The sequence below is a fragment of the Eurypyga helias genome, unplaced genomic scaffold (genome assembly GCF_000690775.1).
Source record: "Eurypyga helias isolate BGI_N326 unplaced genomic scaffold, ASM69077v1 scaffold4471, whole genome shotgun sequence".
Classification (NCBI taxonomy): domain Eukaryota; kingdom Metazoa; phylum Chordata; class Aves; order Eurypygiformes; family Eurypygidae; genus Eurypyga; species Eurypyga helias.
The window spans coordinates 60,911-74,368 of record NW_010230030.1 but is presented as its reverse complement, the minus strand read 5'-3'; the positions used below and the strand labels follow the sequence as shown (position 1 = coordinate 74,368).

General features: G+C 41.1%; 1 protein-coding gene across 1 annotated transcript in view; it reads left to right on the top strand.

Moving 5' to 3' along the window:
* Window positions 1–835: 835 nt before the first annotated feature.
* LOC104516302 (FGGY carbohydrate kinase domain-containing protein-like) overlaps window positions 836–13,458 on the top strand; it is a gene marked incomplete at its 3' end in the record, with an annotated part of 57,786 nt that continues 45,163 nt past the window's right edge. Inside the window, exons 1-2 of the mRNA XM_010160589.1 lie at window positions 836–988; window positions 12,556–12,644. Coding sequence (XP_010158891.1) covers window positions 860–988; window positions 12,556–12,644 — 218 coding nt within the window. The remainder of the gene's footprint in view (window positions 989–12,555; window positions 12,645–13,458) is intronic.

Genomic DNA, 13,458 nt, shown 5'->3' with positions numbered 1-13,458 from the left:
TTTTTTTATTCTCTGATCTCCCCAAGAACTTGGAGTTTACGTGGTGGTGATGTTAAATAAAAAGACAGTTCTCAGTTGTGTTTCAGTCCATGTCAGAAATATTGGTCTGCCTCATAGTTGTGCTTTGTCTTGGAGTGTGGTTTCAGGAGCTGAGTGCGCTGTGTACTCAGCAAGAGAGGGATCTGAAGTGTCACCTGGATCACTTTTCCACCTGTCTAGCAGGTCCCTCTGTAGGTTAATTTTGAGAAAATGTTCTTTGCTTCTTGTTATCATGTGTTACACAGGCTTGCCAAATGCTTTTTCCTTCCACATCCAAAATAAAAGCATTTCAGCAAATTATCCCCCTGAAACTGTATTTCTGAAAGGAGTTAGGTTAGTTCTTCTCATAGCAATGGAAGAGGAAAGAGAACCCCTGTAACTATCAGCTGAGTAGCTGATTTAATTTTAGCTTATAATTGCTGACATTGTCACATTTTTAGTTCTTAGTCACCAAAATGCTTTTAATTTTTAGCTAAATATGTGTACTTTGTCAAGAAGTTTGGGTGCTTTGAATGAAATAGTCCAACAGAACATGGTATTTCCAAGTTCTTTGATGCTCGCAAGCGTGATTGGTTGCAGTCAGCATTCTCAGTGCTCACCATATCTTAAAGTTAGCACAGCGGGCTAGAATGTTATCCTTAGATATATACTGTGGATTATTAATGCAAAAAAACCTTAAGTTTTTCTTTGTACAAGTGAAAGTGTGAAGCAGCTTAGAGTCTAGTAACTAGTCTAGTACTGAGGTGGGTGTAAACCAGACCTAAAATAATCTCTATTTTCTTTATCTTTTCCCTAAGGGCAGAACTACAGGAATGTTATTATGTGGATGGACCATCGTGCAGTCAGTCAAGTTGAGCGCATCAATGCAACGCAGCACAGGGTTCTGAGCTATGTAGGGGGAGTGATGTCTGTGGAAATGCAGCCACCTAAATTGCTGTGGCTAAAGGAAGTGAGTACATGGGAGACGGTGGTGCATTTTTACTGATGCTTTTGTTAATTTCTAAGAATGAAATTTCTGAAACAGAAGTCTTCAGCCTTAGTGTTGAACCCAAAGATGTACAAAGTGAGGCCAGCCTTAAGTTGTGATGAAAACGTTTTGAGGTTCTTTTTTCCTCTCAATTATTTGGAATCTTTACAAGGGCCTGTGGTGATAGGACAAGGGGTAACGGGTTTAAATTGAAAGTGGGGAGGTTTAGATTGGATATCAGGAAGAAATTCTTCACAGAGAGGGTGGGGAGTTGCAGTTAATGAACAGTCCTTGAAGTATCCTAGGATTTAGTTATGGAGGTGTATTTGCTGCTCCAGCTACAGTAGCTGGGCATGCTTACAGGGATGGGGGTGCTACTTCTGGGACGGTTTTATAGCAATTTGAAAACAGCACCAATCTCAACACTGGGGGTCCTGGCCAGAGGTGCTGCCTTTGAGGCATTGCATCCAGCAGTAAGGGGAGGTGTGATGTCTGCAGCTGCTGATAAACTGTTCAGTTAGAGCTTCAATTTAGTTCTGGCCCATCTATAGGAAGTAGACTGTCAGTAGAGGGAAGGTGCTCCGTTCACGATGTGGAACTCTACCTCTGTCCCCTGTGTTTACATTTTGTGTGTTACAGAATGACATACGGCTTTTTAATAATAACTGTCAGATAAAAGGAGAAATGCTTGCCACTTCAGTTTTTTATAACCTTCTCCAGTCTGGCTGTTACATTTGGTCTCAATGATGCTCGCTGTCAATTTAACAAAGCCCAAATGTAAATCACTTGCTGCCAGTTTCAAGCAGCCGAAGTCTCCTGTCCTTAGAAACATGAAACATCAGATAGTAACAAGGTGCAGATTGGGGAAAGTCAAGGGAAATAACTGGCAGAAGTAGGTACTGACAGATTAATGATAATAGAGGATAATTAATGTTGTTTGCAGATGCCATACTGAAATACAAATACCCATCTACTAGTTCGTACCTTCTTGAGCTCTGAGTACCATATGCCAGTCATTTTATAAATAATAAAAAGCAAGCTCTAAAAATCTTAAATGAATCCATTGTGTTTAAAATGTTACATTGCAAGGTCTGCAGTATCAGTACCTGACTGATTACGAAAGGCCAGGTTATGGGGTCTCCAAATGTGGTTGCTCAGAGGTATAAGTCTGCTACAGGCCCAGAGCCCTCTGCCATAATTGCTGCGGTGTACAGGGGAGAGCGAGTACGGCAGGGCTTGTGCCCTCCATCAGCAAACGGGTGGAAACAGAGTTCGCCTTACCATAAATGCCAGCCAGCAGGTTACCTGGCAGAAGGGCATTACAGAACAGGGCTTGTTCATGTGTCCCCTTTCAGCTTCTGACGTACCATCTAAAGAGCGTATTATCCTTAAGAGGTGGTTTGGGGCTTCTTCTGCCTCAGTATCGGCTGCTGAGCTGCTCACACGGCGGTTCCTGCATCCTGAGTGGGCTAGCAAAGGCCTACATTAAGCTGCTTAAACTTACCTTCCCTAACTCCGGCTCCTTAAGCAACATCCGCAGCAGCACTCAGCTAGCTCCTGAGGAGGAGCAGTACCATTTACTGTGGAGTCTGTTGTAATCCGTTGAGATGCAGTGTTACACTTTTTAGCTTCAGAGAGGTATGCGATCGAGTCTTTGCTTACGGCTTCTGTACTTGTTGCAAAGTAGGAGGGTGAAAGAATAGTGTGAAGAGTGATGGTTTATTTTCAGTGCCAGTCACAGGGATGAGCCTATGTATTACACGGCATTTGGGGCTAGCAGCAAAGGTTCATGTGAGCATCTGAGAGCTGAAACTCAGCCTCACGTACTGCAAGTGTTTTCACTTTTTGCAAAGGAAGGCAAATCTTACCATGACACCGAAGGGCAGATTCTCCAAAGGAAAGCTAAAACACTGATTTTCAGTTGACACATGTGGTGTTACTCAGTGGGTGTCTTCAAGTGGTCTACAAGTAGTAAATTACTTAAGCCTCTTCAGATGCTTTGTTATTAATATTGTATAGATGAATAAACTGTGACACAGGTATTAAAGGCATGGACAGAAAAAGTGCTTATAAACTAGTACTTGATGTTTGTTGTGAATGAGTGGTTTAAAAGACCAGCATCGAAGATAATAGATGAAAAAGTGGTTTTAAGATTATTTGTGAAAAATGATGGGCACGTCCACTCTGTCACTTAGTCAACACAGAAAAAGCATATGAAAGTGAAATCAAATCAGCATTGTGTTAGAGTGATTTACACATGGATAGGGGGAAGTGACTTACATGGGGTCAGGGAAATGGAGTCAGCACCAGGTTGGTGTGATAGATGTAGGGATTAGGGGGAAAAGATGAGGGAGACCCTCCTGTTGAGTTGTGAGGTTTAGAGTGGGACCCCCTTGCTTTCTAAACTCCACAGAGAGCAGTGGGTGAACCTGCTCCTAGTTCTGGATGTGATCAGCGGTTTATGTCTAAAGGGATTAGGTGTGGGGTTCTCAGCGTGGTGATTTAATGTATGATTTTGTTATCTTGTATTACTTTCCAATAGCAGCAATTTAAAATTCGTTGACACTATTAAGATAAATCACAAGATTAGATTGTATAATTTTCTAGCAGAATTCAATCATCGATGAATTAATACAACTTAATTAAAGACTTAAAGTTCTTAAAATCAAATTGCATAGGCATGGAGGTTATAGATGTGGATATGGGGATAGATGTGTGTACAAAGACAGACCTATTAAAATTTCCCCTTGAGTTCAGTACAAGAATTTACGTTGGATGCGTTTGTATCTCTCAACGGGCGAAGGGCTGAGCCTCAAGGCGCGGAGTATCAACCCAGGTCCCATTGTTGGTCTTCCACCACGGTCCTCCAGTTTCACAGACTTGAGAGTTTGCGAGCTCTGAGTGGTGTCCCAGTTGGGGGGAGATGCTGGGCCCAGCCCGCTGCGCTCCAGGAGAGCTCTAAGGGCCTTGCTTGGGAATGCTGTTTATAGAGTCGCGAGATGGTTGACTTTGGACACCAGGAAATTTCCACCCTGGTTGCAATCCGGGTTGGTAATTACTGAATTCTCACGTTGCCAGTAGTTGCTGGTACCAACCTACCCGAGTTGTTCCTGGGCTGCCAGGGATGATTAATTATTCCATTCTTATTCCCCACCGAGGCAAGGTAACCGAATTCCTGGTACGCACTGTGGCTAGGAGAACGAATTCCTGGGACGGTCCGTGCTGCTCCCCACTGTTGCATTGCAAGAGTACAGTCAAGAGACACTTAACTGCCAAACTCACTGCACCATGGCCACCTGGGAATTTCATAGGCCTTGGAGCGGTCCGAGAGCTGGGGGGTGGGGACAGTGCATCACCACAATGTTTCCTTCATGGTTTTTGAGTTGTGCCATCTTTCTTTTATGTGTTTAGTATTTCCCTTCTGCCACTGCTGCACAGTTCCCAGAGGTGTGGCAGAGTGAGGTTTTGATCTAGCTAATACACAACGAGGGAAAAATACTCTGTTCTGACTGCGGGATCATTCCTAAGATAGTGATAATGTTCTGCTGAGTATGTTTTCTGTATCATGTGTGAAATAACCTTTCCTACCAAGCTACTGCTTATTCCAGTGAGCAGTGCATTCTCAGGGGCTGCTGTAAATAAGATCCCTCTCAAAGCATCCCAGAAGTCTGTCACTATATTGTAAAACGTTCCCCCAGAGTTTTCTGCCCCCCCTCTGCAAATATGTACAGTTGGTTTGGGATTTTTCTGCAAACACTCCCAGTATTTCTAGAACTATTCAAGAACCGCGTTGGGTCAGACCAGAAATCCGTTTGACTCGTGATTTGTCTGATCAGTAGTGAGTTGTTTTGCACTGTGAATGTAGCTAATCTTTTCTGAACCCACATGCACTCTTTGCACCTACTGTGTCCTGTGGTAAAGCCTTCCACCCTTTAACTGTACTTTGTGTGAACAGGTATCTTTTTTTTCTGAAACAAGCTCCTAAAATTTCATTTGCCTTTTATTTCCTGACCTGTATGAGGCAGCAGACTGTATCATTCCCCAGTCATCTCCATGCCATGGACCAGAGGGATGGGTTTTTCACCTTTCCTTCCTTATTCCTTTCTTAATATTCCTCCCTAATGCTGGTGTATCCAGAAGCTGCTTTAGGCCTTTCTCCCTTTGGTTGGTGTCAGGTGGCTACAACACAGGGGTGTTTATAAACAAAACAAAACCCACAGCCGTACACTTTGTGTACAGCCCTGCTCCAGGTCAGCAGGTACACCCTAATGTGTGAAGATTCACTGCTGAGTTGTCCCTTGAATTCCCTGGAACTTTTTTTGAACTCCCAGGAGTTCAATGTTGCTGCCATTAAGTGCTTTTGCTTTTTTCCCCTGTACATCTTTGCGTGGGGTCGGTGCTGTGCACATTCTGTATCTCCTTGCGTTCATGGGGGTTTTGCAGAGAGGGTACAGTGGGGAAAATAACTGCTTTGTATCTGAAGTTACGATGAAATACCCTGGTGCTAGTAATTACGAACAAGTTATAAATCCATTGAAGTAACCAGCAGAGTTAACTTCTGTGTCACTGGCAAAATGTTTGATACTTTTCTTTTAATCAAACCTCATGCATTTGTAACAATAAACAGCATGTAGTTGGAAGGACCTTAAAATTAGTCCTAATGACACATGTTCCTGTCAGTGAATCCTCAGTGCTTTGGAACTCTGAACCTTGTTCTCTTACGCTTCAAAGTTTATTTAGGCTGGCATAAATATAAGTGTTTCTTTCTCAGTTTATTGCCCAACTGGTAAATATTCAAGGTTTCCCTTGCCTTTTCCATGTTCCATATCCGTGGGTTCAGTCATATGAAACCACAGCCTTGTTAATGCAAGATAAGTTGCACAAATATGACTGTGAACGGAATTCGTTTAGGAGTCCTTTAGGAGACTGACTAGATGCACTTTCAGAATGAAGTTATTCAAGGTATTGATACTAAATGGCCCTTTGGACTGTTTTTAGACTCTAGGTTAATTGTGTGTACGTTGCCAACAAACCCTCCTCTCCCTCTCCATGATGCTAACCTGATTATGGAAGGCCAGATTAGGAGATTCTGTCTTCTCCTGTTGTGCCCTGGACTCTCCTAATTCTATGTATGTAAAACCTTGACCTCTGTGAGGAAGGGTCTGACATAGGTCAGTTCATCAGTATTGCTGAGTTTCGAGTGGTTAGGCTCTCTCTCAAAAAAAGGAATCGAATTTCTATTACTTGAAGAGTTTTCATCAAAGTAGTTAGAAGTATGACTAAAGAATCCACCTTTGTAAATTTACTCCGAATTAGCTGGAAGTAACAAAGAGGGAGGAGAAGGGGGAGAGGGTGAAGGTGATCTAACTGTGTTTTTCCATTTCCATCATCATGTTGCTAGAATTGAAGTGAAGATGACCTCACTCCCTGTGAGGAATGAGCTGACATCATTGTACGAGCTGTAGATACTGGTCTTTATCTCTTGTGACTTTCTTGTTACACTTGACTTGTATTTATTTGCAGAGGGATGTTCCAGGTTTTCTTCAAAGGCACAAGTTCACTCTCATCTGCTTCTTTTTGACTTTCTTTTCCATATAATGCTTTCTCTTTAACATTTCATCTCCTTACACTCCCCCTTTACACAGAATAGTGATTGAACTAGAGGCTTCAGGGTGTATTCTGTTCTTCCAGCTCTTCATCTCTCTTCCATTTTGTTTTTGAATTAAGAAACTGAACTATGAAGGCCATAATAGGCCTGTTGAGATATTTTTGTTTGAATTGTATTGGCTTTAATTCAGTTTAGTTTGATTGCTGCTGAAACATTTTACCCTCTGGCACCTAGTGGTTAGCCTACATGAAATTGAGTGGCCTTGATGTTTGTGATTGCAGATAGGTGACCAAGCCATGACTGCAAGTGGAGTTTGTGTGTTGGGGACAGCTGTTTGTGGTAAACGATAACCGACCGCAGCTACCGTGTAGCCTTATGGGCAGTCTTGTTCAAGTGTGCACATCTGCTGTCCACTTACTCGGAGCACTGTGCTTCTCTGCCAGTGTGGACCATGTGTGGTGATAAAGAGAGTCTAGTCTTAAATCTGTAATGTAAGACATAATGAATATATGATTTTTTTTTTTAATGCTAATTTTTGTGGATACAGTCACATTTGACTTTTGAATGTGGTCAGATGAATTAAGAACATCAAGTGTAGAAGATCTTGAAATAAAGAGTCATTATCCTTTCATAAATATTTAGAAACTAACTGGAAGTTGATTCTGACTAAGTCTTCCTGAAGTCAGTAAGGTAAATTTGAATGTGAACTTCACTGAAAAGGAAAGTAGTCCCTGGTCACTGGGCCTTTCAAAACAATCAGTTAAAAACACTCCTCCTGTTATTTCCTTAGATTTCTTCATTGTTTAGAATTATCTTACAAAACATTATTGCAATAGTGCTTTACCTCTGTAGTTTCAGGTACATTCTTTGCAGGTTTGCTGAGCAGATTGTGCTGTTTTGTTGACTTTGGCTAAGGAAATTTGATCTTCACTGCCTGGATAAGTGTGTAGGCAATTCTGGTAGGTAGATGTGTGCATGTGAACAGAAAATGTAGCTACATACTCCTTTACTTTCTGAATTTTTTTAAAATATGTTTTGAAATTGTTTTAATTTAAAATTTAATTTAAAATAATTTTTAAAATTATTTTAATGCAAATGTTTGTCAGTGCAACATGACTGTAGGGATGTCTGTGCTATGGCAATCCAGCATGACAGCAGTGAGGGCGTAGCTTAAACAGAGCGAGTGAAAGTTTATCCAGCTCTAGAATTAGCCTGTTAGTATTTTTTTTTTCCCAGAGGTAGCAGAAGAAAAAAATACTGTTCACTAATTTCTGGCTGGAAATTTTATTTTAGATTGTGCCAAAGCAAAAGGATATTTCTTATGGTTTCCTCTTACTACTGGCATTAAAAAAATCAGCTATTTCTAAAAAATATTAGTCCCAATTAAATCGGAGATACTGTAGCTTATCTAGGTGGGTGAGGGGTGCTGGACTCAGATCCAAATGAAATGCAGTCTTCCTATGCTCTGCTTTCCCAACTCTGTTCTTAATATGGTGTATAATAGCAAAGAGCCTCCCTTTAGCCAAAAAAAAAAAAGTACAGAGTGACTGGCTAGCATATCATTCATCTGCAATTAATAACTAAAACCAATAGTTTTTCACTAATTTTCTCTACTTTTTTTTTTTTTTCTGGCGCAGTGGTCAGTGCTCTTCCTGTATGTTAGTTCACATCTTCAGTTACAGCTGCTGTTTTAGGTGTCACTCTCCTTCTTTCTGTACACCTGTGGCTTGCAGCTCCCCATGGGATAATTTGCAGAATTGATTAAAACATCTCTTTTCCTGGCTATGGAGGGAAGAAGAATAGTGGAAGTGCTGGCATTAGCTTGGCAGCAGCTTCTTTGTTGATCCATGTCTTCTCCATTGCTTGCAGCTGGCTTTTTGTTTTGTTGACTGTGACTGACTATTTTTCCATTAAAATAAATAATAAGTTCCATGCTAAGTGAGAATTGAGTCCAAGCTGCTGAGTTTGGAACTGAACTCTTGATTAGCATTGTTTATAAATGCCTCAACAGCTCTGTGTTACCGAAATCCATGCATCATGCAGACATGTGTGCATAAATTTTACCTCAGACTGTTAAGTTTGACTTTCAGTTGCAGTTCCTAATCAAGCAGAAGGATCATTTAAAAAAAAGGATCATAAGATGGGGGACTTGAAGCACCTACATCTCTAAGGATGTCCTACTTAGTCGATCTCCCAGCCATCTCTCTCCCCTCCACTGCAGCGTGATGAGGCTTACAACGTGCACGCAGATTGTCCTTCTTGCCTTGTGCCAGGTTCTGCCAGCTCGGCCTTTAATGTGCCTGGTCTTTTCCTCCATGGATTTCTCTGACCTGGACTCTGGTGCTCTCCTGGCTCGTGGTGCTGTGCTTGGAGCCTCTCTTGGGTATCTCAGAATAGCTCTATCACGTGGCTTGGCATCTGGTCTGGTGTGGGAGATCCAAGCTCTAAGTCCTTGATTTGTCTGGATTGGAGCAGGGCATGGCACATCGGTTTCTTATATCCATTAAGTCTTTGCTTCTCTTTCTTCCTTTCACACAATGTATATTTATGTTTTGTAATTTAGAAAAAGAGAGACTGATACTCTACGTAGCCTACTGCTAGAGATTGCCTGGGAGACCGAGATTCAAATTGGGGGTTGAACTGGGAAAAACAGATGGTTCTTCAGTGAATGTGTCTCTTTCCTGATTTTCAGATGACTTAGATTTTGACCTGGTATGGAACTTGAATGCTCACGCCAGCTTTCTTTTTTACACTAAATGGTAAAACATTTTTCTGCTTCCATCTGTCCCTCCTGGTTTTAATCTAGATTTCTAACACACCAGTTTGGGATGATTTTTGAATTTGTGGGTTTTGGCTGATAAGTAGCCATGAAATTCGGACTGATCCCTTGTGCTGAATCAGATGTCTTGCTTCTAGCCCATCTTTAGTTAATCCCCTGCCAACAGGGTTCTGACCCAAAGGTTGTCTGTAATGGCATTTAACATCATTTGATTCATATTTGATCTGTATTAACAGTCACAAAAGTCAGGACATCTTTGGTGTTTTATATACACTTTGTACTTCTGGTGAGAAAAAATGTGTTTTCATAAACATTAGATGTCTGAAGATCACTTCATTTTACAAAAAAATTACATACTCAGTAAGAGTGAAAATCAAAAGTTTCCTCTACAGAAACAACTACCTCAGCCAACCAGTACAATGTGAATGTGAAAGCTCTTTCTGCTTTCTCAAGGGGAATGTGCCTCCAGGTGTCTCCAAAAAATGGTATCGGATGCTGGAACTCACGTGAAATTCTGCCTGTTTTTGTATTTTCTGTCCAATTAAGAAGTGAACAAATACATTTAACGCAATGCAAATCTGCAGTATGGCTTCTTTTGACTTGTCAAGGAAGAAACGGGCCATGGAGACCTTTCGTGTGCTCTGTGTCCGTTCCCCGATCCCTCACTCTCCCAGACCCTTCTTGTCTAGGAAGATAAAGACATTGTACTTCATAATTCTTAAACTCTTTGCCCCAGGTATTTGGGATTAACTGTGAGGATCTCAAAAAAGTATTGTTTGGAGGTATAGTTGTTAAAAACCCCCAAAGCCATCAGAGAGAGGTGGAGAAAGGGGACTCCATAAGCACCCCTGGAAAATAGAAAGATTGGATTAGGTTCGTTACAAGTGAGTTTGGAGGGTGAGTCGCAGGATATGAATACAGCATTGGGAACGTTCCCGGATCTTTTCCACAGTCCTTTTAATGTGGTCACAGATTCCTGACTGTGAGTGAAAATAAATTAGAATTAACTTCAGTGAGTGTCGAAAACATGGAGACTTTTAAATTTGTTTGGAAAAAGCATCAAGGCCTGCTATGATTTTTATTTTTTTGTCTGTACTAATTAGTGATGACAAAGCATCAAGATGGCAAAGAATGAATCATTTGGATGTTCATGAAACAACATATTTTAGTGTCACTAACATGTGGCTTTTGGGAATTCTTGAAGTAATAGAATAAGGATCCAAGGAGTATCTTTGATGAAACAGATTTATTTGAAGAGAACAGCTATTCTTAATCCAATTTCTTTGTTGATTAACACTAATAGCCAAACTACTCCTCTTGCTTCTTGAAGACTGTCAAGTACATTAACAATACATAATGACTTTTATTATCAGAATAATCGGGCTGAAGGGCCTTTGACTAAACCATGGAGCACCTTTGCATTCACATACAAAGTTAAATTGCACGTGAGTAGCAGCCACATACGTCTAGGGGGTAAGCTAGACCCCAGTGATTAGGAACAGGCACCCCAAGGTTGTGCATCTTATGGTAAGAAGTTGTAATTGGAGCATTTCTTTTTTGAACTCAGTAGAAAGTTTTAGGAGCTTTTGAAGAACTAAATGCAAAGAAGACAGATTCTTGGCATGACCCAGAACTAAACGAACTTTTGCTTTTTTTGCACTTAGCCAGTTGCTCCTTAGCTTCTGGAATTCATAGAGTCTGTTTCAGTCACTTACTGGACTTGTAAGATTTTGGTTTGATACACATAGTATCTGCATTAAGTTATAGAGCCAAATAGTATTTCTTAAAATTGAACTTCTATTTTAATTCGGCGTGTACATTTATGGTACTGCATGTAATCAATATTTTTCTCCAGAAAACCGATGGCAGCTTTTAAAATGCAGATAATTTAAATTGTCATGTTGGCTATTGACAATTTATGGAATAATTTGAAAAGAAGAGCATGATAGCAAGACTACTAGAACCTTTGCAAAAATACTTTGGCCTTCTGCTTGGCTGTGTGCCACAAGTTCTTACAGGTTTTTTTCTTGTGTAGAGATGAAGACCCACATAGTTTCCCGCGTCACGCACTTTGAAGCATCTTTCCAGCTCTGCCTCAGCCTGCTAGAGGCAACTACTTGACCCAACTTGTGCTGTTGCTGAAGCTGTGCCACCTAGCAGGGCTCCATGCCCCAAACACCCTGCTAGGATTTGCATTTCTAATACGACAGCTGCTCTTAAGTGAGAAAACTTCGCGCTGTTTCAATTATTTAAAAAGCTGGTGGAGGTTTTTAGAGCAATCTTACCCTCCTGTGGAAGTCTGACGTGTGAACCTTGTGGTGGGCAGCACTGACTTTTGGTTGGTGTTGGTATTCTTGTTATTTCAATGTACTGAGGCCAGAGGTGGCCACTGGATGGTTATTGTATTGCAGGACAGTGGTGCTCGCTCTTCATGTCATACTGGAAAAAACTTTCTTCCCATTCATCGTTGTCTGATACCTGTGGCAAGCGTGGAGATTGTTTTCCTGGGAAAGTAAGAGCGAAGTTTGCAAAGATAAACGGCTGTTAATTGGGTGAATTCATGTGCGTGCTGTGATGGCAACAGTAGGGCTGTAGTGTGGATTTAAAGCTGATGGTTGCTGGTTAATCCAGGCAGTTGAGAGCTCCCGAAGGTCCCAGCTGTGGAAAAAAGCTTCGCTGAAAGCTTACAGGTTCTTATATGCTTCGATCATGTTTCAGACATTTTGAAATAGATTTCAAAGCTGTGTTCTTGTGCTCAGAAAGCTGTTTGTTATCTTCCTGTACTATAATTAAAAAATACTAAATTTAAAACGGTTAATTTTAGAAAGTGGGGCATTCTTCAAGCAGATATCTTTTGAGAAAGTTGTTTATTGAGACAGCTCTGACACTGAGCAGCCGACAGAGAACGGGGAGACCCCACGTTACTGCCCTGAAACCTGTGCCTCCATGAACTCTTCTTGGGAAACCCTTTTCTTATGATCCGTCTGTGGAGGGGGAAGGCCTTGTTTTCACTATAAATGGAGTAGAGCAGACCAGATGATTAGAATATTGGGTCTGGAAAAAATGATCATTTGAAAAACTGATGGTTATATTTTAATTGCATGAAAACAATTACATGGTCGTGGCCTCTAATATCTGCATTTCTCAAAATGTTTTTGTTAGAACTTGCAAGAATTGTGCTGGGAGAGGGCCGGCTACTTCTTCGATCTACCAGATTTCTTATCTTGGAAAGCCACAGGTGTCACGGCAAGGTATGTTGGTTATAACGACAGGATTTGGTTTTCTTCCTCTGTTTTCTTCTATATGTTTGCTTTAATTAATTTTGACTGGACATGCTGCTGTGTACATCTGTCTGTAATTCAGCCTGCTCCAAAACATCTTGAACCTATCTCCTGCTTCCATTGTGCATTCCTGAACGCAGTTCCTGTGAGCAGTGTAATTCACAGATACAGTATGTTGCTACAACTGTCACTTAATTGGTCTTGTGCTCCATTTTGGAACATAAATACCATTGCTGTAGTTACTGTGAAATATGCTTCTAATAATTCGTTTGAGATCTGTTTTTGTTGACAAATGTATTGACTTTTTTGAGTACTGGAGGAAGACACTTCTTTTCCATGTGGGAGGGATCTGTTAAAATCTTGCTTGAAATGGTTGCTTCGCTGTAAAACACGGCAGCTGTATTGCTCCCCAAAAGCATCCTAGAATACCTGCTCAGCAGTTTGACAAACCCCTTTGAGAGGACCCCTTTAAAATCTTGGCTAAAGTGAGCAGTGCAAGTGAAGCACATCTGCAGATAAACAAGTCCTTGTGAAAAGTGAGCTACAGTGTTGTTTATGTAAAATAAGGTCTTATGGACCAGTTACAAGCTCAGCTCATTGCAGTTTGTGGAGCTGAATCTGGGCAAAAATTAGTGTAAATGAAAACTGATTAGAGGATCATTTTAGTCTCCCTGGAAATGGGAAGATACCTTTGCATCAGACATGGTTCCTTTTATTTGTGTGCTCTCTTTCTCCCTAGTTAGTCTCCGCGGTTGACAGCTATTGTTAGATACTATAGATATTA